Raw genomic sequence first — 25,432 nt, 5'->3', positions numbered from 1 at the left:
CTCAGTCTCGCGCAGAGACATTGACCTAGCCATGCGATTGGCATTGAAACATGGAAACTCAAGTGCCGTCTTATTTTTGTCCCTAATGCAACATTATTTCGGAATTTAACTTAGCATGGCAATAAATGACTGGACACACACCTCTGTTATAAGTCACGCTTGCATAGCGAAACAAACAATTTTCAGAGACATGCAGTGACCTTGCTTGACATTGTGGCTAAGGACCTAGGTGTGGTGTGCGGTCAGTCGTCATCTTACAGTAGTAACAAACGCGAAACTATTTTAAAGTCCAACGATAACATCATTTTATGGACTGGACATGAACCGTTATCATACGCAACACGTCCTTTTCTGTTGGTTTTACTATGACAGATTGCTTCGATATCACATATTAAGTGAACGGCACAATTATGGAAGGGACACGAAAGCGGGCCAGACCGGTAAAAGTGGCGAGGAGTGGGATTCACATATTGTCCCACTTTACTTTGTAAAGCGTATGCTGATGTAATTATAACAATTATAATTGCATATAGATGTACGCGATGGATGCAGTACCCGGAAAGAAGGCACCCTAAAACCCTTCCCAATGCCGTCTGTCCCGTCTGCAAAGAGTTCCTGTGAACAAACTGTGTTCGGGTACACAGGGACATGAAATCAATAAAAAAACACACGGCCTCCACGACAAGCATACAATGTCTGGACCATTCTCATTAAAAAGAAACACCAGATGGTCACAATAATCGTCAATTGCATGACTTAAACAAGACAAGCCTAAAATTGTCAAAACAACATGAAACTGGTAATTTAATACATCATTTGACATGATTAAAGGAATATTCCGTTGCTATATCAGCTTAATTAACGCGTTTAAAACAACGCATTATTGTTTTTCAATTTTATAGTGTGAATATTTAGCATGTGAAAGTAATTGATTAGTAAATTTACACAATCCCAGTAAAAAAAAAACACGCAAATTATGCAAAAGCAGGGGCGATTCAAGGATTTGACATTAGAGGGAGTGTTACTTAGGGGCGTAACCGTTTGACCTGCACCCTTCCCTCAGAACCGAAATTAATTTGATATAAAAAAATTGGGGTGAAGTTGAGGAACGAACATTTTAACAATTCTCGTCCGAAATGATGCAATTTGGGGGCTCATTTTTTTCGCCTAAATTGAAAAAGGTGAACTTGTATGATTTAGGGTGACCCTTGGATCCGCTCATGGAAAAATACATATGTCCTTAGTCGTACGTTTTTGACGAATATTCGTGCAATTGTAGCATGTGGTAAATGAAGCGCATCAACATTATTTTACCTTTTGACTAATTCTGTTCAATAATTAGAAAGGGATTAAGTATAAAATATATGATATGGAAAATAATGATACATAGACAAAATGTGTATTTATTAGCAAAGAACGTAAGTTTGATCGCATTAGTGTGGCAGGAATATTGCACAGTAAAACGCTTATCGCAAATAATCAAATTGATACCATCTAATTCGAAAGCGACTAAAAACAACAACAATAAAACCCTTATTGAACGTTTATATCAGTTTGCGCAAGGGTCGGTCTTATTTGGTATGCTGAATATGTCGTCTATTAAGTGAACTTCTATTTAAAACAGGCATAAGGGAAATAAACAAATAATTATGGAATCAGTGGATTCATAATGGTGAACGGGTGGTGCTAGGACATTAAAATATGCCTATAATACCAACGATCGTTATACGATAACCATTACTTCAATATGCAATATATGGCCGGACCATGTGATACCGGTATTTATGATCAGATCTGATTCATCACGCAATTCCGGTATCAACTTAATCCGGGTACCGGATACCGCGTTTTAGCACCACCCATGATAATCTCCCTTATTTCTTATCAAGGAAGTTTATTACTACTTTCGTTTTAGAAGTCATTTGAAATACGTTGACTCTCTCTCTCTCCAAACAGCAACTATCAAAATCATTGGCGACAACCACATTATAAAGCAATGAGATGTGCACTTAAGATATTTGAGTAAATATCAAAAAGGACTTGCTTTCAACAGTCAACAAACGTAAGTATAAAATAATGTTTGTGTTTCTGAGGGGCGGTGCCTGGATTTAAAGTTGGTAAATGCGCACTTGGGGCAGCCATAATAGTTGGTAGTCGAAGATACTTTTATATCAGTGGACATTGTTATGTTTATATGTGGTCAACACCAAAATCTAATAAAGACTATTGGCATCTATCTATATCTATATATCTACCTGAACTTGGGGTCAGAAATAAGAACGTGCAGCCCGGCTTCACCAGAAATGAATAAATAGGCTCCGAACTATTTTGGGTATTGGATCGTCTTAAAACATTTTAAACACTTTCAGTCTGAAATGAAAATATTATTGTTTCTGTGTTTGAAAGATGGTCGCTTTGATGGTATAGTGGTAGGTAAGTAATGGTATTGGGACGGCGGTTGGAACGTCAAAGCACCCGCAAGTGGTTCCGATTTAATAATTGTTTTGACCATAAAACGAATAAGGATTATTATTATACCTTGATAAGAACTTGATAAGCCAAATATATATGTTTTTAAACACAGGATGGATGCAGTTCCAGGGAGAATCGCACCCGAGGCTAAAGGATCCTTCCATGACCGCACTTATTGTCAGCCATGTGCTGAAGATGGGAAGAGCATACTTCCCGAAGCCTTCTGTCCTGTCTGCAAGGAGTTCCTGTGTTCAACATGTGCCCGAGTACACAGGAACATGAAGTTGACAAAGAGCCACGCCCTCCATGACAAGAGCGGTATGCCTTCTTCATTCCGCACCGATACAGAGGAAGATGAGTTTACAGAAACATGTCAGCGCCATGTTAAAGAGTTCATAAAATACTACTGTCTCAACCATGAGGCACTTCTGTGTGGTGACTGCGTAGTTGATAATGAAGAACATCAGTCCTGTAAAGTAAAGAAGATTTCTCAATTGGCAAAACAATACAAAGAGAGTGCAGAATACAAAAGTCTGAAAACAGGTCTAGTGCAGATGGTCAGTGACATTGAGAACTATTCATCGTACATACAGTCGAGCTTGAAATCAGTTGACGAGGAAAGTCTTACCAATATCAATGATCTTCGAAAATTCAGACATGAGATCAACCAGTTATTGGATAAGAGGGAGAAAGAGTTATTGGAAGAAATTGATCGGACGAAACGGGAATCCGAGACGCTTCTAAATGAAATGAAAGCAAACTGTCAAGACTTGAAAACTGCCACTGAGAAGCTCACGGCCGATCTACAAGCTAAGGAGGTCAACAACAACCAGCTGTTCATATCTAGAACAAGGGCGATCAAGGAGTTAGTCGGTCTTCAGTCATCACTTGAGGATATCAGGAGAAGGGGTAAAGTTCCACACTCCAAATTCAGTAGGGACCCAGCAACGGAACAGCTGTTGTCATCAAACACAGCAATTGGCAGAGTTGACCAGGTGGCGTCAGATATGGCAGACCAGCAAAAACAACCTCAGCGGCCAAGTAAGCAACACAAAGCAGTTATATCACAGTTAGGTTTTACGATATCAGTTAGATTTCACGTTAAATTTTTGTTTCATTTAACACCATGTTACTTTATTGCTTTATTATCCTTACTCAAGGTTAAGTGTAATTCAATATATTTTGAAATAATATAAAACATGTTGTTTCCTATTTCACTGGCCCAATAAATTGGGATTATATATATTATATCAGTTCCCTTAACATAAGTTATTTCACAATTGGGAGCATGTGTGTGTGTGTGTGTGTGTTTGCGTGCATGTGTGTGTGACTTAAATGCATGTACGAATGTGTGTTTGTGTGATTTTTTTCGTGAGTGAATATGTTTAAAGGTATGTTGTGTCTGTGAATGCGAGTATGTGTTAGTGTTAGTGCGTTTTAAAAGATATATGAGTCACCTGGTGATAATATCAGTCAGTGATTGTTTTATATATATATATATTTATTGATATCTATTATGATAAGAAGGTTTTTTATTGTAGCAGTGCTAACATAGGCGTAAGTATCAGACAGAGAGTATTTAATACATTATATCTATTATTTTAAATATATCAGCAGTTTTTTGGGTATCCTTTTGTAATCATAACTAGTATGCAATTTCTATAAGATAACAAATCACAAACATATATATATTAAAACCTCACTGTACACTTCTCTGTCTGATACTGTGCCCCCTAGGGTTATACCGTATACTTCTGTAACTATCATTGCCTACTATTGTAAAACCGTATACTTCTCTGGTTGAAGCTGCCATCAATGGTTACACCGCCTACTTCTCTGAATGCTACTGTCCCCTACGGTTACGTTTTAGAGTGACATTGCCCCCTATGGTTGCACCATTATATATCTCTACCTAATATGTCCACATTATACTTCTCTAGCTGACTATGGTAACCGGGTACACCGTATTCGGATATTAACTGACTGATACTGCCCCCTATAGTAACACCGTATACTTCTCTTACTGATATTGCCCACAATGGTTACACCGTATACTTCTCTGACTGATACTGCCCCAATGGTAACACCGTTTACTTCTTTAGCTGAACCTGCCTCATATGGTTGCACTGTCATAATACTTCCCTGCCTGATACTGCCCCCATAGCTACACTGTATACATATCTGAATGATACTGTCCCAAAGGTTACACCGTATACTTCTCTGACTGAAACTGTCTCCAACGGTTACACCTTTTACTTCCACTATGGTAACACTGTATACTTCTCTGACTGATACTGACCCAATGGTTACACAGTATATTTCTCTGACTGATTCTGCCCTCAATGGTTACTTCATTATACTCCACTGACTTTAACTGCCCCAATGGTTACACCGTATACTTCTCTGAATGATACAGTCCTCAATGGTTACTTAATTATGCCCCCCTTCGAAGAAGAGGGGTATATTGCTTTGCACAGGCATGTCGGTATGTCGGTCAGTCGGTCGGTCGGTAGACCAAAGCTTGTCCGAGTGATAACTCAACAATTCCTTGACGTATGGTCATCAAACTTCACATGAAGGTTGGGCCTGACGAGTAGATGACCCCTATTGATTTGGGGAGTCATCGGGCTAAAGGTCAAGGTCACAGTGACATTTAATGGTAAAACAATTGTAAAGCTTGTCCGAGTGATAACTCAACAATGCCTAGACCTATGGTCATCAAACTTGATAGGGAAGTTGGACCTGAACAGTAGATGACTCCTATTGTTTTGGGGGGTCATCAGGCCAAAGGTCAAGGTCACAGTGACCTTGAATGGTAAAAGGTTGTCAGAGTAATAACTCGACAATGCATGCACCCATGTCCTTCAAACTTGACTTGTAGGTTGGGCCTGACCAGTAGCTGACCCCTATCGTTTTGGGGCTCATCGGGTCAAAGGTCAAGGTCACAATGACCTTGAATGGTAAAAGATTTTCCGAGTGATAACTCAACAATGCCTGCACCCATGACCCTCAAATTGACTTGGATGTTGGGCCTGACCAATAGATGACCCCTATTGTTGTTTTGGGCTCATCGGGTCAAAGGTCAAGGTCACAGTGACCTTAAATGGTAAAAGGTTGTCCGATTGATAACTCGACAATGCCTGCACCCATGGCCCTCATAATTGAATTGGAGGTTGAGCCTGACCAGTATCTGACCCCTATTGTTTTTAGGGGTCATCGGGCCAAAGGTCAAGGTCACAGTGACCTTGAATGGTAAAAGGTTGTCCGAGTGATAACTCTACAATGCCTAGACCTATGGTCATCAAACTTGACTTGGAGATTGGGCCTGACCAGTAGATGACCCCTTATGTTTTGGGGGGTCATTGGGCCAAAGGTCAAGGTCACAGTGACCTTGATTGGTATAAGGTTTTTTGTGTGATAACTCGACAATGCCTGCACCCATGGCCATCAAACTTGACTCGGAGGTTGGGCCTGACCAGTAGATGGCCCGTTTTGATTTGAGGGGTCATTGGGCCAAAGGTCAAGGTCCCAGTTACTTTGAACGATAAAAGGTTGTCCGAGTGATAACTCAACAATGCCTGCACCCATGGCCCTCGAACTTGACTTGTAGGTTGGGCTTGACCAGTATTTGACCCCTATTGTTTTTGGGGCTCATCGGGTCAAAGGTTTAGGTCACAGTGACCCTGAATGGTAAAAGGTTGTACGAGTGATAACTCGACAATGCCTGCACCCATGGCCCTCATAATTGAATTGGAGGTTTGGCCTGACCAGTAGAAGACCCCTATTGTTTTGGCGGGTCATCGGGCCAAAGGTCAAGGTCACAGTCACCTTTAATGGTAAAAGGTTGTCCGAGTGATAACTCAACAATGCCTGCACTCATGGCCTTCAAACTTGAATTGGAGATTGGGCCTGACCAGTAGGTGACCCTTATGTTTTGGGGAGTCATTGGGCCAAAGGTCAAGGTCACATGTACCTTGAATCGTAAAAGGTTGTCCGAGTGATAACTCAACAATGCCTGCACCCATGGCCCTCAAACTTGACTTGGAGATTGGGCCTGACCAGTAGATGACCCATATTGTTTTTGGGGGTCATTGGGCCAAAGGTCAAGGTCACAGTGACCTTTAATGGTAAAAGGTTTTCTGTGTGATAACTCGACAATGCCTGCACCCATGGCCATCAAACTTGACTCGGAGGTTGGGCCTGACCAGTAGATGGCCCCTATTGATTTGAGGGGTCATTGGGCCAAAGGTCAAGGTCACAGTGACTTTGAACGATAAAAGGTTGTCCGAGTGATAACTCAACAACGCCTGCACCCATGGCCCTCAAACTTGATTTGTAGGATGGGCATGACCAGGAGATGACCCCTATTGATTTTAGGGGTCAAGGTCACAATGACCTTGAAAGCAAACTTGACAATTCCTGGACGTATTGTTATCAAAGTTGACATGAAGGTTTGGCCTGACCAGTAAATGACCCCTCTTGACTTTGGGGGTCATCAGTCCAAGGTCAAGGTCACAGTATTCTTTAACACAAAAAGTTACTAGTAACAATTTTTTTCCCAGTGATATCTCAACAATGCCTGAACCTATGATCATCAAACTTGACATTGAAGTTGGGCCTGACCAGGTGATGACACTTATTGATTTTAGGAGTAATTTGGTCAAAGGTCAAGTTCACAGTGACCTTGAATGAGAAAATGTTTCAAGTGATAATTCGACAATGCCTGCGACCGTGGCCCTCAAACTTGACTTGGTGATGTGTCTGACCTGTAGATTATCCCTTATGATTTAAGGGATCATCTGGTCAAAGGTCACGGTTACAGTGACCTTGAACGAAAAAAGCTTGTTTGTGTGATAGCTTGTTAATGTCTGGTGCATGGCCCTCAAACTTGACATTTAGATTTTTGGTGACCAGTTGATGACTCCTATGGATTTTGAGGTCATAGAGTCAAAGGTAATGGTCATAACACACTCTATCCTCAAACTTTGAATGGTCATAATCTTAAAACTGCCTCAACATCATCCAATGTAAATGACAAATCAGCTGTCATTTCGGTCAATGCATCTTTTATTAAATTGCCCATATAATCCTGACAACATGGCGCTCAGGGGAGGGGGGGGGGCATAATGTTTGACAAACATCTCTTGTTATACTTCTCTTACTGATACTACCCCATTGGTTACACCGTCTACTTCTCTGACTGATACTTCCCTCGTTGGGTACTTCATTATTCTTCTCTTACTGATACTGTCCCCTATGGTTACACCGTATACTTCTCTGACTGATACTGCCTTCAATGGTTACTTCATTATACTTGTCTGACTGATAATGTCTCCTATGATTAAACCGTATACTTCTCTGACTGATACTGCCCTCAATGGTTACTTCATTATACGTCTGACTGATACTGTCCCCTATGGTTACACCGTCTGCTTCTCTGACTGATACTTTTCCCAATGGTTACTTCATTATATTTCTCTTACTGATACTGCCCTCAATGGTTACTTCATTATACTTCTCCTACTGATACTGCCCTCAATGGTTACTTCATTATACTTCTCTTACTAATACTACCCCCAATGGATACACCGTTTACTTCTCTGTTTGACACTGCCCTCAATGGTATACTTCTCTTACTGATACTGCCCCAATGGTTTCACCGTATACTTCTCTGAATGATACTGCTCCAATGGTTACTTCCTTATACTTCTCTGACTGATACTGCTCCCAATGGTTACACCGTCTACTTCTCTGTCTGATACTGCCCTCAATGGTTACTTCATTATACTTCTCTTACTGAAACTCCCCCAATGGTAATACCGTATACTTCTCTGACTGATACTGTCCTCAATGGTAACACTGTATACTTCTCTGACTGAAACTGTCTCCAACGGTTACACCTTATACTGCCACTATGGTAACACTGTATACTTCTCTGACTGATACTGCCCCAATGGTAACACCGATTACTTCTCTGACAGATATTGCCCCAATGGTTACACCGAATACCTCCCTGACTGATATTGCCCATATGGTTATACCGTGTATATCTCTTACTGATACTGTCCCTAATGTTACACTGTATACTTCTCTGACTAATACTGCCCCAATGGTATCACTGTATACTTCTCCGACAGAAACTGCACCCAATGGTTACACGGTATACTTCTCTGAAAGACACTGCCCCTAAAAGAAACACCGTATACTTCTCCGACAGATACTGCCCAAATGGTAATAACATATATTTCTCTGGCAGATAGAGCACCCTATGGTTACCATATACTTTTCTGACTGATACTGCCTCCTATGGTAACACTGTATACTTCTCTGATTGATACTGCTCCTATAGTTACATCGTCAACCTCTCTGACTGATACTGCCAGAATGGTTCGACCCTCTACTTCTCTGCCTACTACTTCCCACAATGGTTACATCGTATACTTATCTGACTGATACTGTCCCCTGTGGTTACACTGTATACTTCTCTGACTAATACTGCCCACATTGGTTACACCGTATACTTCTATGAATGATAGTGCCCCCTATGGTAACACCGGATATTCCTCTGACTGATACTTCCCCCTATGGTTACACTGTATCCTTCTCTGACTGATGCTGCCCACAATTGTTACACAGTATACTTCTCTGACTAATACTGCCCCCTATGGTAACCCGGTATACTTCTCTGACTGATACTGTTAAGAGATTGTTCCATATATTTAGTATAATTATGATGAGAATATCTCTGCATTATTTTATTGCTAGCATTGACGGCAGTTTCGGTAAGACAGTGTTAATTATATAAGGTCTATTATTATAAATATATCAGCGCCTTTTTGTTATTTGTTTTGTATGATATTGTTATCATTACTGTATTTTTACATAGTCTGTGTAATGGGATGCATTTTTTTATTACAACATATGTACACTTCTCTGACTGGAACTGCCCCTATGGTTACACCGTTTACTTCACTGACTGATGCTGTCCACAATTGTAACACCGTATACTTCTCTAGTTGATACTGTTAAGAGATTGTTCCATATTTTTAGTAAAAATACGATCAGAATATTTCTGCATTATTTTATTGCTAGCATAGGCGGCAGTTTCGGTAAGACATTATGATTTATATAAGGTCTATTATTATAAACATATCAGCGCCTTTTTGTTATTTTTTGTATCAGATTGTTATCTTAACAGAATTTTTACATAATCTGTATCATGGGATGCAATTTTTATGATAACAACATATGTACACTTCTCTGACTGGAACTGCCCCATATGGCTAAACATTACTATTCTCTGACTGATACTGACCCTTATGACTAAACGGTACTCTTCTCTGACTGATACTGCCCCCTATGGTTAAACAGTTATTCTCTGACTGATATTACTGCCTAGGGTTACCCCGTATATTTTTGCCCACAAAGGTAAAACTGTGTACTGAATATATTTTTTTCCAATCTGCCAAAAAATATCAAAATCATTTTATTTATTTTTTATATGTTATGAACGTCTTTTTACCTTTACTGGTTTATTCAAAATCCTAAAGAAATCATGTAATGTAAAGTTTTGGAGATACTTATCAGAATTCAGAAACCATTGAATTTCGTCACATTCAGAGGTCATGTGAATTATTATCTGCCATGATTTATTGCAATAGATATGTTCACCCCAAGGTTTGATATTTCAGCCCTTTCAGTTCATTTAAAAGGGAAAAGAAACTAATATTTAATAATTTCCACATTCGCAGGAGACTGTAAGGAAGCTTGTTCTTTGACTGTAAAATTTCCCAATTTGGACATTTCTCCCAATGCAAGTTTCCCCAAGATGTCTAAAGTCTTTTTCCCAAAATGAGCAACCATAGGGGGCAATGTCACTCTAAAACGTAACCGTAGGGGACAGTAGCATTCAGAGAAGTAGGCGGTGTAACCATTGATGGCAGCTTCAACCAGAGAAGTATACGGTTTTACAATAGTAGGCAATGATAGTTACAGAAGTATACGGTATAACCCTAGGGGGCACAGTATCAATGCGTTTTAAGTTATTGGCATGTAAATGATACCAAGTATCTTAGGTATAAAAACTAAAGTTTCTAGTCATTTTTGTACAAAGAAATCAAAAGATATGGATCATTCTGTTACACATTGGTAAGCCAGTTTGAAAACAATGTCCACTAAAAATGTTCTTATTTTAAATGCAGTGTCCATGCCGAAATACTAACTTAACTGTCTGTTATAGCTAACACATAAACTAATTCATAGACACAAAGAGTACACATTGTTCATTATATGTACAAAATGACATAAAAGAACTACATAAAACAACAGCCTGTTGCTATGGTTACATGTGATAATGCCATTTTTTACTCATTTCTTTCATATTTGCCACAAACATTTGATCTACAATCGACATTTCACCAACAAATGAGTAAACTTCGACTTTACACAGAGTTGGTTTAGGGCATACTGCAGATCTTGATGACTCAGATCTAAAGAATGGACCAAAAGAATATTGAAGGTACGATTGACGTTCAGCATCTAGGCACGTTGCGTGCTTTATTTCAGGCAAAACACCACATTCTGGACTCATCCTCAAAAGAATAACTTCAATTTCTGAGGAATCTACAAACTCTTTGCATACTAAACTCCTGGTTTATGTTTTGATACATAGAAATGGTGGTATTTGGTGATATTCTTTAGAGTTTTGAAATATGTATCTAGGAATGATTTCCAACTGTGAACTGTGATTGGCTGTTGAGGGTCATAAACCAAGTGTGGGATGTTGTGGCCGGACTTTGAAGAGGTGAAAACAGTGTGGGCAATTTCTTGAAGATTCTCGGCATTACAACATCGCCACTGGACCTTCCAGTTGCCGAAGTGACAGTCAGGAGCAAATTTGGTGTGCCCAGCCAACATAGTGTTTAGTGTTACACTCTCATGCAATCCTGAAAATTGTTGGAAGATCTGTTTAGTGTAAATAAAACTTATCTATATTCACAAAAAATATAACTAAGCAAATGATTTTAACTAGGGTATAATAAAGTTTTCAAGACATATAAATCTTACAATAATGGAGTGTTAACATATGTTTATTTAGTTAACATATTCCTCATATCAAATTACTGCCAACTACACTTTAACTTCATCCAGTTCTGCATCCTTTAAAATTAAAGCACCAATCGCAGATATCAATGATGTGATTGATTTCAAAAGACAGTGCATTTGTCCTAAAAAATCAGACAAACAATTATTAACAGATAAGAAAACTTACCTGTCATTACAGGTCACATGGCATACCAAAGCACAGCATTGTTCTTGTTTTGGCCGACAGCATTATCGAAATAAACCTGGAAAATTTAATACATTTTTTTTCTTTTTTAAGCTATATGCAGTACATGAAGAAAGCAATGTTATATTGATGGACATATTTCATAAGCCATGGTTGAATCCAAATATCCAATCGTTATCAATCATCGAATGTGAAATGGAAAAAAAAATCTGAGTAAGAATGTGTTTCATGGTGTAAAATATGTAAGTTTCATCATCTTTTATATTCACTATTGATTCTCATAATCTCTTCTCAGCAATAAGGATAAAGTTTGCATAAGCTGTTAGAACCTTTAATCCATTAAAATTCTATAGATAATTTAAATGGGTGAAGCATTAAATACCTCAGCATGTTTTTCACCGACACCATAGTGCTGAAAGTAGTGGTGGGCCAGGCTCACGACACTGTCACTTCCTTTCCCCGGCAATTCGGCCTCGTCCACCAGATAAAATGTCTACTTTCCTGTACAAATAAATGTTAACTATTGTTAAAGGGACTATACACCAGATTGGCACCAAAAACAGTTTTTTTCTGTAACAAATCTCAGGACAATTATTTAATAAAATGTTTTACTCTTTGATATCATAATTGTAAAAAAAATACCAAAATGTAAATGTTCGATCCGGATTCACCAAAATTGCAGTCCAATGTTGTATCTACTGTGCTACGAAGGCTTACTCTAAACCTTTGGAATATCTAAGCTATATACCTAACTTGGTAATATCAGGTGATAACATCGACAAGCCAATCACGCATACAAATGAATTCTACTAGGTATACATACCTAGTAATCTTTTTTAATGGTACAATACGAAAAAACTGCAAATATATAATTGTAAACTATGTGGTACTTCAGTTACATGTAGTTAGTTTCAATGCATTGTACTCATTGATACCAAGTTTATGTCAGTTTTCGACAATTTTCTTCTTTTTTTCCCGCTATTTCATCATATGGTGTATAGCCCCTTTAATTGATTTCACAAATAATAATAAAATTGTACTGAAATAGTCAGCAAGAAGATAATGTAGACAACCCAAAATGACACTAACAGATAGCTGTATTACTTTTACAGATCTTTATTTCTAATTAAAATTCATTTTTAAAATCCAAGCTAAGATCAAAAGTGTTTAACTTGTTTACGTTGAATCTTTTAAAAGGATTTCTAAGTATGGCCAAGGTAAAAGTTTTTGAACAGGAATACAAAGCTGACAACATAAAAAATCTAACCTAAAAAATTAATTCTGACTTGGAAAGACAATTTTTACAGGTACATCATTATTGTATAAGATCTGTCTTATTCTGTTACTCCATGTTTAATTCAGAGTGACATCTTACCATAAAAACATAGCTGAACCTAAGGCACACATGCGAAACACATGACACTTCTGTGGGGTGGCGAAATATATCGGCCCAACTTGTTGGCATGATGTGGATAGTGGACTTGCTGGGCAAAATCCCATGAGTAGTGGTAGTGCACATCTTGGCAACATGGTTCAGCACCTTCAAAGACAATAATGATAGCAAATAAAAAATCAAATAGTATTTTACTTTATGAAAACAGGTGATCCGAACCGTTATTCAGTAACATTCAAATGATAGTAGTATGCACACTGCAGTTTGTTTACATTTTGAATCTCCTTGACATCTTCAGTTCTCAGAGTACCATCATAATTATTTTACAAAGTAATAAATCATCGTTGAAATTAGTCTCAGAAACATCATGTCCACTATCAGACTCTTGTTCATTTCACAATCAAAATCATCATTATTTATCAAACATAAAATTGACCTTTCATCTGAATCTTTTATATTTTGACTTTGAGAAGACTGCACAAATTCATTTATAATAAAGATTGTCAAGTTAAAGTTGTTCATTTGCAAAATCTGGATCATCATTTTGAATATATTCTTTTTCATAAGGTACCGTCGAGGCCTGTGACAACGTTTAACATTTAACCTTGGCGGTCATTATCGGTTGCTAACAACAAAACAATTCGCAGAATTCACTTCCGGGTTTTGACAATTACTTTGATTGCCATGTGAAAGTACTGTCAAATTACTTATCAAGCTTGTAGATTGTGTTATACTGATTAAAAATAATCATTAATGATTAAATAACATTTTATTTGTACTTACCACTTGCAATTCCACAATTTAAACCAAGAAACGTTGAAGTTTAACACCGGATGTTTCTCGTGATAAACTGGGAAACGGTGTCTCGGTTACTACGTTGTTTGTCAGAATGTTAACAAATATCGGTTATAAACAACCATTTCATGATCAAGCATATTCTGATCAATGTTCTTTCGTTTCAAAAAAATAAAATAATACTGTTTTTATTTCAAAAAGGCCTCACATCATCGACCAGAAATGTTTGCACCTTACCGTCATACAAACGTAGTTACCAAAGTCCAAAAGCCGAACAGCTGACCAACTCTTTCGGTAAATTAAACACACGTTAAAAGGTTATGATCAACTAAACGTCAATAAATAGTGTTGCAGAGGGTTTATTGCTGAAATTGACGTGTTTTTTATATGTGGATGGGAACGCGATTTTGATCATTGTGGCGCTAACGTGAATAACGAGAAAAAGCGAGAATCAAATCGCGCACTCTTTTCCCCTTGATGTTTCATGGTATTTTCGAGCTTAAAACTTAGTTATTTGTTGTCAACATAAAAAAAACACGTCAATTTCAGCAATAAACCCTCTGCAACACTATTTATTAACGTTTAGTTGATCATAACCTTTTAACGTGTGTTTAATTTACCGAAAGAGTTGGTCAGCTGTTCGGCTTTTGGACTTTGGTAACTACGTCTGTATGACGGTAAGGTGCAAACATTTCTGGTCGATGATGTGAGACGTTTTTGAAATAAAAACAGTATTATTTTATTTTTTTGAAACGAAAGAACATTGATCAGAATATGCTTGATCATGAAATGGTGGTTTATAACCGATATTTGTTCACATTCTGACAAACAACGCAGTAACCGAGACACCGTTTCCCAGTTATCACGAGGAACATCCGGTGTTAAACTTCAACGTTTCTGGGTTCAAATTGTGGAATTACAAGTGGTAAGTGCAAATAAAATGTTATTTAATCATTTATTGATTATGTTTAATCAGTATAACACAATCTGTAAGCTTGATAATGCAATTTGACAGTACTTTCACATGGCAATCAAAGTGATTGACAAAACCCGGAAGTGAATTCTGCGACACCTATTGGAAAATATTTTTTGTTGTTAGCAACCGATAATGACCGCCAAGGTTAAATGTTAAATAAACTATGAGTCAGTTCACGTTGTCACAGGCCTCGACGGTACCTTATGATATAGAATATATTCAAAATGATGATCCAGATTTTGCAAATGAACTACTTAAACTTGACAATCTTTATTTCAATGAACTTGTGCAGTCATCTCAAAGTCAAAATATAAAAGATTCAGATGAAAGGTCAATTTTATCATGTTTTATAAATAATGATGATTCTGATTGTGAAATAAACAATGAACAAGAGTCTGATTGTGAACATGATGTTTTTGAAACTAGTTTCAACGATGATGTACTTACTCTGTCAAATGATTATGATGGTACTTCAAGACCTGAAGATGTCAAGGAGATTCATAATGTAAACAAACTGCGAGCAGAAACATGTGGATGTAAAGGATTATATAATGGGAAACCATGCTCATCAGTAGTTGATTTTGAAAAACTGTTAGCTTACAGACAAAACTGCATGGACCTTTCAAATGATGAAAGAGAACTTGTTATTAAGAGTCTTTTGCTTGCCCATAGAGTTACCACTGGCAACATATTGTCCAATAAGAAATCACAAAAGACCCGTGTGAAACCATCGCAGATGTATTATTTTATGGGACACAAAATCTGTAAAACCACATTTATTTTTGCACATGCAACATCTTACTGCAGTTTGCAAAGAATGGCAAAATCACTGGATTCTGAGGGGATAAAGCCCAGAATTCATGGGAATAAGCACAAGGCCCCAGCTAACGCCCTTAGCTTTACAGACCGAAGCAGGTTGAAAACCTTTATTGAAAATTATGCAACAGACAATGCTTTGCCATTGCCAGGTCGGCTCCCTCATTGCCCAAATCAGACTGTTCTTTTATTGCCATCTGATGTTAACATTTCTGAAATTCATGAAATATATCAGGAAAGTGCTGTTGAGACTGGCTATAGACAAGTGTGTCTTAAAACATTTCGAAACATTTGGAATGAACTTTGCCCTCACATAGCCTTGGCAAAGCCAACGACAGACCTTTGTTTTAAATGCCAAAAATTTGGTGTAAAATTGGGAAAGTCGGGTCAGCTAAGTGATGAAGATAAAAATGAACTTGTAAGTGAGTACGAGGCTCATCTAAGCACTGCAAAAAAACAAAGAGAGCAGTACAAGGAGTTAACTGCTGCAAGCAAAGATGTTCATAGCAGTGAAATTCTTTCACAAGGTTAGAGCCATTCCAAAACCAAAATAAGATTTATATGTTAATATATTGATCAAAAATATTTGTTCTGAGTACACTTGTCTGTGCCACAATTAATTATTATTTACCCTAACATTTTCTGATACAGTGTATATTACTATCATTTGAAAGTTACTGAATAGCGGTCGGATCACCTGTTGTCATAAATTACAATACTATTTGATTTTTTTTAAATGCTATAATTATTGTCTTTAAAGGTGCTGAACCATGTAGCCAAGATGTGCACTACCACTACTCATGGGACTTTGCCCAGCAAGTTCACTATCCACATCATGCACAACAAGTTGGGCCGATATATTTCGCCACCCCACGAAAGTGCCAAGTGTTTGGCATGTGCGCCGAAGGTTCAGGTAAATTTTTATGGTTAGATGTCACTTGGAATTAAACAAGGAGTAACAGAATAAGACAGTTAAAACTAACTGAAGTAATACATAGTTTACAAATAATTTATTTTTCACAGTTTTTCCGTATTTTACCATTAAGAAAGATTACTAGGTATACCTAGTAGAATTCATTTTTATGCGTGATTGGCTTGTCGATGTTATCACGTGATATTACCAAGTTGGGTATGTAGCTTAAATGTTCCAAAGGTTTAGAGTAAGCCTTCGTAGCACAGTGAATACAACACTGGACTGCAATTTTGGCAACTACGGATCGAACATTAACATTTTGGTATTTTTCTTTCAATTTTGATATCAAAAAGTAAAACATTTTATTAAATAATTGTCCTGAGATTCATTACAGAAAAAACATTTTTTGATGCCAATCTGGTGTAAAGTCCCTTTAACAATTAATATTTATTAACAGGAAAGCAGACATTTTATCTTGTGGACGAGGCCGAATTGCCAGGGAAAGGAAGCGACAGTGTCGTGAGCATGGCCCACCACTACTTTCAGCACTTTGGCGTTGGTGAAAAACATGCTGAGGTATTTAGTGCTTCAAAACGATTACCCATTAAAATTATCTATAGAATAAATATGGATTAAAGGTTCTATCAGCCTATGCAAAGTTCATCCTTATTGCTGAGAAGAGATTATGATAATCAATAGTGAATATAATAGATGATGAAACTTAACATATATTACACCATGAAACACATTCTTACTCAGATGTTTTTCCATTTCACATTCGATGCTTGATAACAATTGGATATTTAGTTTCAACTATGGCTTATGAAATGTGTCCCTCATTGTAACATTGTACTGCATAAAGCTCAAATATGAAAAAAGATTGTATTAAATTTTCCAGGTTCATTTTGATAATGCCGTTGGCCAAAACAAGAACCACACTGTGCTTTGGTATGCCATGTGGCGTGTTATGACAGGTCAATTTTCTAATCTGTTAATAATTGTTCGTCTGTTTTTTAAGGACTTGTGCATTGAGCTGTCTTTTGAAATCAATCACATCATTGATACCTGCAAGCAGTGCTCTAATTTAATAGAATGCTGAACTGGATTAAGTTAAAGCATAGTTGGCAGTAATTTTATATAAGGGATATGTTATAACTAAATAAACATATATGTAAACACTCCATTATTGTAAGATTTATATGTCTTGAAAATTTTATTATACCATAGCTAAAATAATATCCTTAGTGTTTTTTTTTGAATATAGATACGTTTTATTTACACTGAACAGATCTTCCTACAATTTTCAGGACTGCATGAGAGTGTAACACTAAACACTATGTTGGCTGGGCACACCAAATTTGCTCCTGACTGTCACTTCGGCATCTGGAAGGTCAAGTGGCGATGCTGTAATGCCGAGAATCTTCAAGAAATTGCCCACACAGTATCCGCCTCTTCAAAGTCTGGCCACAACATCCCACAGCTGGTTAATGACCCTCAGCAGCCAGTGACATTTCACAGTTGGAAATCATTCCTAAATACGTATTTCAAAACTCTAAAGAATATCACCAAATACCACCATTTCCATGTATCAAAACAGAAACCAGGAGTTGTAGTTTGCAAAGAGTTTGTAGATTCATCAGAAAGTGAATTTAATCTTTTGAGGATGAATCCAGAATGTGGTATTTTGCCTGAACTAAAGCACGCACCGTGCCTAGATGCTGCACGTCAATGGTACCTTCACGATTCTATAGGTCCATTCTTTAGATCTGAGTCATCAAGATCTGCAGTATGCCCTAAACCAACTATGGGGAAAGTCAAAGTTGATATTGGCAAAAATGACACACCGAAAGGCAGTAAACGCAAACATAGCCTTCTGTGTTAATTTAATGTGGACTGGTTAAATGTAGTGCTGCATAGATATGTTTGTCAAACCAGCCAGGAAGTATACTTATGTCATAAATGGCATTTTAAGCAAGTGTAATAAATTGTAACATGACATCATAATAATGAATAGTGTTGAAAATGTGAACTCTTTGTAGTATCGATGTGTTTAGGACTTTAAATACTCACATTAGTAGGTTTGATATGAATATGAGAGGAAATGAAAAATAACTTATTGGGATTGTTTACTTAGATTGTTATAGGCTTGCAAAGTCCCTTTATATTAGTTGGACAGAAAACACTTCTTTAATCAACTTTGTATTGAACAACTTGAGAAATATCCTCTACATCTAAAGACTAGCGCAATTAAGTTATATGTATCTCTGCCATTTGAAGCAGGAGAAAGAATATTTGCTTTTTTGTTGCATTGCATTGTGGAAGTGTTTTTTATTACAAAATCATTGCAAACTACAACTCTGTTTTTTTGCAAATGAAAGAGAATGTGCAGATTTTTCCTTAATCACTTGCTAGGCCTTTAGCATTAATTACCGAAATGTGACTTGACAATTTAAGAAGATGCATTTTTTAGAATTAATACTTCAGTTGAAAATGACATCTCAATGAATTAAGTATTGTCATTTACTCATTTGTTGATGAAATGTTGATTGTAGATCAAATGTTTGTGGCAAATGTGAAAAAATGATCAAAAAATGGCATTATCACATGTAACCATAGCAACAGACTGTTGTTTCCATAGTTCTTTTTGTCATTTTGTACATAAATGAGCAATGTGTACTCTTTGTCTCTATGAATTAGTTAATGTGTTAGCTATAACATACAGTAAAGTTAGTATTTCGACATTGATAGTGCATTTAAAGTAAGAACATTTTTAATGGACATTGTTTTCAAACTGTTTATCAATGTGTAACAGAATGATCCATATCTTTTGATTTCTTTGTACAAAAATGACTTAAACTTAAGGTTTTTATACCTTACACACTTGGTATCATTTAGATGCCAAGAACTTAAAAGGCATTGTAAATTAGGAACACATCTTTTTGTGGCAGACTTCAAAAATGATTGGAATTAGCATTTTCATTAGTAACCATAGCAACAGATTTTTGCTTTGACCGTTGTGGCCAATTTCTATGTCATTATGGACATTAGCAATGTGTACTTGCTATTTTAATTTTGAAGTTTATGTAACACTAGTAAAGATAAGTTAAAAATTTAAATATCTTGACATGGATATTGTATTCAAAATTAGAACAGTTTTGTTCAAATTGTTTTTTAGCGCTGTGTTTCAAAATGTTTCATATGTTTTTTTGAACTTTTGTGAAATTTAACTTGAAACTGCAGTTTTAATTTCTGAAAATACTTAGTATCATAAAGAAGTCAATAACTATAAATAATTTAACTAAGATATAATTCTTTGTTATGCAGACTTTCAAAAATGATTGGTAATAGCATTTTCATAAGTAACCATAGCAACTGAATTTTGCTATGACGTTTGTTGTAAGTTTCTTTATCACTATGGACATTAGCGATGTATACTTGTTATTTTCCTTTTGCAGTTTATGTGATTCAAGTAAAGATACATAGTTTTATATTTTAATATTTTGACTTTAATACTTCATTCAAAATAAGAACAGATTTAGCCAACATTTAGTTCAAATTGTGTTTAATCCCTCTTTTACAAAATGTTCTATATCCATTGGTTTTTTTAATATTTGACTTGCAACTTCAGATTTTATTTCTGCAATTGCTTGGTATCATAAAAAAGTCAATTACTTAAAACACAACTTTATGAATAACATTATTTTTTGGTAAACATGTAGAAAATGAGTGAAAATGGCTTTATCAATAGTTACCATAGCAACCAAATGCAGTTTTGAACTTTTTATTAACTTTTGTAATCAAACAATGAGTGCTTATTGTTTCTATGCTAAAACTTATATGTTACATGTAAATAGTCCTTGACATGATATTAATGTGACATGGATATTTCATTCTAAATAAACACATTAGACCATACATTTTGTTCATTTCAATTTCTACACCCGTGTTACGAAAAGTACTATATTTTTTTAGGTTTTGTGAATTTTGTCTTGAAACTTTGGATTTTTTTTCTAGAAATACTTGGCATCATAAAGGTAACAATATCTCAAAATGTCATTTTTGGGCCAGAATGATCATATTCCCATTCCCATCCACATATATATTAAAACCTCACTGTACACTTCTCTGTCTGATACTGTGCCCCCTAGGGTTATACCGTATACTTCTGTAACTATCATTGCCTACTATTGTAAAACCGTATACTTCTCTGGTTGAAGCTGCCATCAATGGTTACACCGCCTACTTCTCTGAATGCTACTGTCCCCTACGGTTACGTTTTAGAGTGACATTGCCCCCTATGGTTGCACCATTATATATCTCTACCTAATATGTCCACATTATACTTCTCTAGCTGACTATGGTAACCGGGTACACCGTATTCGGATATTAATTGACTGATACTGCCCCCTATAGTAACACCGTATACTTCTCTTACTGATATTGCCCACAATGGTTACACCGTATACTTCTCTGACTGATACTGCCCCAATGGTAACACCGTTTACTTCTTTAGCTGAACCTGCCTCATATGGTTGCACTGTCATAATACTTCCCTGCCTGATACTGCCCCCATAGCTACACTGTATACATATCTGAATGATACTGTCCCAAAGGTTACACCGTATACTTCTCTGACTGAAACTGTCTCCAACGGTTACACCTTTTACTTCCACTATGGTAACACTGTATACTTCTCTGACTGATACTGACCCAATGGTTACACAGTATATTTCTCTGACTGATTCTGCCCTCAATGGTTACTTCATTATACTCCACTGACTTTAACTGCCCCAATGGTTACACCGTATACTTCTCTGAATGATACAGTCCTCAATGGTTACTTAATTATGCCCCCCTTCGAAGAAGAGGGGTATATTGCTTTGCACAGGCATGTCGGTATGTCGGTCAGTCGGTCGGTCGGTAGACCAAAGCTTGTCCGAGTGATAACTCAACAATTCCTTGACGTATGGTCATCAAACTTCACATGAAGGTTGGGCCTGACGAGTAGATGACCCCTATTGATTTGGGGGGTCATCGGGCTAAAGGTCAAGGTCACAGTGACCTTTAATGGTAAAATAATTTTAAAGCTTGTCCGAGTGATAACTCAACAATGCCTAGACCTATGGTCATCAAACTTGATAGGGAAGTTGGACCTGAACAGTAGATGACTCCTATTGTTTTGGGGGGTCATCAGGCCAAAGGTCAAGGTCACAGTGACCTTGAATGGTAAAAGGTTGTCAGAGTAATAACTCGACAATGCATGCACCCATGGCCTTCAAACTTGACTTGTAGGTTGGGCCTGACCAGTAGCTGACCCCTATCGTTTTGGGGCTCATCGGGTCAAAGGTCAAGGTCACAGGGACCTTGAATGGTAAAAGGTTTTCCGAGTGATAACTCAACAATGCCTGCACCCATGACCCTCAAACTTGACTTGGAGGTTGGGTCTGACCAATAGATGACCCCTATTGTTGTTTTGGGCTCATCGGGTCAAATGTCAAGGTCACAGTGACCTTAAACGCTAAAAGGTTGTCCGAGTGATAACTCGACAATGCCTGCAGCCATGGCCCTCATAATTGAATTGGAGGTTGAGCCTGACCAGTATCTGACCCCTATTGTTTTTAGGGGTCATCGGGCCAAAGGTCAAGGTCACAGTGACCTTGAATGGTAAAAGGTTGTCCGAGTGATAACTCTCTAATGCCTAGACCTATGGTCATCAAACTTGACTTGGAGATTGGGCCTGACCAGTAGATGACCCCTTATGTTTTGGGGGGTCATTGGGCCAAAGGTCAAGGTCACAGTGACCTTGATTGGTATAAGGTTTTTTGTGTGATAACTCGACAATGCCTGCACCCATGGCCATCAAACTTGACTCGGAGGTTGGGCATGACCAGTAGATGGCCCGTTTTGATTTTAGGGGTCATTGGGCAAAAGGTCAAGGTCCCAGTTACTTTGAACGATAAAAGGTTGTCCGAGTGATAACTCAACAATGCCTGCACCCATGGCCCTCGAACTTGACTTGTAGGTTGGGCTTGACCAGTATTTGACCCCTATTGTTTTTGGGGCTCATCGGGTCAAAGGTTTAGGTCACAGTGACCCTGAATGGTAAAAGGTTGTACGAGTGATAACTCGACAATGCCTGCACCCATGGCCCTCATAATTAATTTGGAGGTTTGGCCTGACCAGTAGAAGACCCCTATTGTTTTGGCGGGTCATCGGGCCAAAGGTCAAGGTCACAGTCACCTTTAATGGTAAAAGGTTGTCCGAGTGATAACTCAACAATGCCTGCACTCATGGCCTTCAAACTTGAATTGGAGATTGGGCCTGACCAGTAGGTGACCCTTATGTTTTGGGGAGTCATTGGGCCAAAGGTCAAGGTCACATGTACCTTGAATCGTAAAAGGTTGTCCGAGTGATAACTCAACAATGCCTGCACCCATGGCCCTCAAACTTGACTTGGAGATTGGGCCTGACCAGTAGATGACCCATATTGTTTTTGGGGGTCATTGGACCAAAGGTCAAGGTCACAGTGACCTTTAATGGTAAAAGGTTTTCTGTGTGATAACTCGACAATGCCTGCACCCATGGCCATCAAACTTGACTCGGAGGTTGGGCCTGACCAATAGATGGCCCCTATTGATTTGAGGGGTCATTGAGCCAAAGGTCAAGGTCACAGTGACTTTGAACGATAAAAGGTTGTCCGAGTGATAACTCAACAACGCCTGCACCCATGGCCCTCAAACTTGACTTGTAGGATGGGCATGACCAGGAGATGACCCCTATTGATTTTAGGGGTCAAGGTCACAATGACCTTGAAAGCAAACTTGACAATTCCTGGACGTATTGTTATCAAAGTTGACATGAAGGTTAGGCCTGACCAGTAAATGACCCCTCTTGACTTTGGGGGTCATCAGTCCAAGGTCAAGGTCACAGTATTCTTTAACACAAAAAGTTACTAGTAACAAATTTTTTCCCAGTGATATCTCAACAATGCCTGAACCTATGATCATCAAACTTGACATTGAAGTTGGGCCTGACCAGGTGATGACACTTATTGATTTTAGGCGTAATTTGGTCAAATGTCAAGTTCACAGTGACCTTGAATGAGAAAATGTTTCAAGTGATAATTCGACAATGCCTGCGACCGTGGCCCTCAAACTTGACTTGGTGATGTGTCTGACCTGTAGATTATCCCTTATGATTTAAGGGATCATCTGGTCAAAGGTCACGGTTACAGTGACCTTGAACGAAAAAAGCTTGTTTGTGTGATAGCTTGTTAATGTCTGGTGCATGGCCCTCAAACTTGACATTTAGATTTTTGGTGACCAGTTGATGACTCCTATGGATTTTGAGGTCATAGAGTCAAAGGTAATGGTCATAACACACTCTATCCTCAAACTTTGAATGGTCATAATCTTAAAACTGCCTCAACATCATCCAATGTAAGTGACAAATCAGCTGTCATTTCGGTCAATGCATATTTTATTAAATTGCCCTTATAATCCTGACAACATGGCGCTCAGGGGAGGGGGGGGGCATAATGTTTGACAAACATCTCTTGTTATACTTCTCTTAGTGATACTACCCCATTGGTTACACCGTCTACTTCTCTGACTGATACTTCCCTCGTTGGGTACTTCATTATTCTTCTCTTACTGATACTGTCCCCTACGGTTACACCGTATACTTCTCTGAATGATACTGCCTTCAATGGTTACTTCATTATACTTCTGACTGATACTGTCCCCTATGATTAAACCGTATACTTCTCTGACTGATACTGCCCTCAATGGTTACTTCATTATACTTGTCTGACTGATAATGTCTCCTATGATTAAACCGTATACTTCTCTGACTGATACTGCCCTCAATGGTTACTTCATTATACGTCTGACTGATACTGTCCCCTATGGTTACACCGTCTACTTCTCTGACTGATACTTTTCCCAATGGTTACTTCATTATATTTCTCTTACTGATACTGCCCTCAATGGTTACTTCATTATACTTCTCCTACTGATACTGCCCTAAATGGTTACTTCATTATACTTCTCTTACTAATACTACCCCCAATGGATACACCGTTTACTTCTCTGTTTGACACTGCCCTCAATGGTATACTTCTCTTACTGATACTGCCCCAATGGTTTCACCGTATACTTCTCTGAATGATACTGCTCCAATGGTTACTTCCTTATACTTCTCTGACTGATACTGCTCCCAATGGTTACACCGTCTACTTCTCTGTCTGATACTGCCCTCAATGGTTACTTCATTATACTTCTCTTACTGAAACTCCCCCAATGGTAATACCGTATACTTCTCTGACTGATACTGTCCTCAATGGTAACACTGTATACTTCTCTGACTGAAACTGTCTCCAACGGTTACACCTTATACTGCCACTATGGTAACACTGTATACTTCTCTGACTGATACTGCCCCAATGGTAACACCGATTACCTCTCTGACAGATATTGCCCCAATGGTTACACCGAATACCTCCCTGACTGATATTGCCCATATGGTTATACCGTGTATATCTCTTACTGATACTGTCCCTAATGTTACACTGTATACTTCTCTGACTAATACTGCCCCAATGGTATCACTGTATACTTCTCTGACAGAAACTGCACCCAATGGTTACACGGTATACTTCTCTGAAAGACACTGCCCCTAAAAGAAACACCGTATACTTCTCCGACAGATACTGCCCAAATGGTGATAACGTATATTTCTCTGGCAGATAGAGCACCCTATGGTTACCATATACTTTTC

At 37.9% G+C, this 25,432-nt stretch overlaps 1 protein-coding gene and 1 long non-coding RNA gene across 3 annotated transcripts; one reads left to right on the top strand and one right to left on the bottom strand.

The window, feature by feature from the left end:
• Positions 1 to 1,924: 1,924 nt before the first annotated feature.
• On the top strand, positions 1,925 to 20,569 carry LOC128218234 (uncharacterized). 2 transcript variants are annotated; one of them, XM_052925844.1, is made up of 6 exons: positions 1,925 to 2,062; positions 2,585 to 3,513; positions 16,502 to 16,654; positions 17,112 to 17,230; positions 17,553 to 17,628; positions 17,962 to 20,569. In XM_052925844.1, the coding sequence occupies exons 2-6, from the start codon at positions 2,586 to 2,588 to the stop codon at positions 18,534 to 18,536; spliced, it is 1,851 nt and encodes a 616-aa protein (XP_052781804.1). In that variant the 5' UTR covers positions 1,925 to 2,062; position 2,585; the 3' UTR covers positions 18,537 to 20,569. The 2 variants fall into 2 exon arrangements, with proteins under 2 accessions (XP_052781804.1, XP_052781803.1); XM_052925843.1 differs by lacking the exons at positions 1,925 to 2,062; positions 2,585 to 3,513 and adding an exon at positions 14,889 to 16,268.
• On the bottom strand, positions 10,507 to 14,131 carry LOC128218235 (uncharacterized). Its single transcript, XR_008258341.1, has 5 exons — positions 13,938 to 14,131; positions 13,137 to 13,301; positions 12,144 to 12,262; positions 11,744 to 11,819; positions 10,507 to 11,417 (listed from the first exon to the last, which is right to left on the bottom strand). It is a non-coding gene; the product is annotated as an uncharacterized LOC128218235 (long non-coding RNA).
• Positions 20,570 to 25,432: the final 4,863 nt, after the last annotated feature.

Source organism: Mya arenaria, chromosome 14, assembly GCF_026914265.1.
Source record: "Mya arenaria isolate MELC-2E11 chromosome 14, ASM2691426v1".
Lineage (NCBI taxonomy): Eukaryota > Metazoa > Mollusca > Bivalvia > Myida > Myidae > Mya > Mya arenaria.
This window is presented reverse-complemented; position numbering and strand designations above follow the sequence as displayed.

Coding starts and splice junctions, on each gene's coding strand:
- LOC128218234 (XM_052925843.1), top strand. CDS start 15,089: ATGAGTCAGTTCACGTTGTCACAGGCCTCGACGGTACCTTATGATATA. Junction 16,269..16,501: donor CAGTGAAATTCTTTCACAAG/GTTAGAGCCATT, acceptor TTGTCTTTAAAG/GTGCTGAACCATGTAGCCAA. Junction 16,655..17,111: donor CATGTGCGCCGAAGGTTCAG/GTAAATTTTTAT, acceptor ATTTATTAACAG/GAAAGCAGACATTTTATCTT.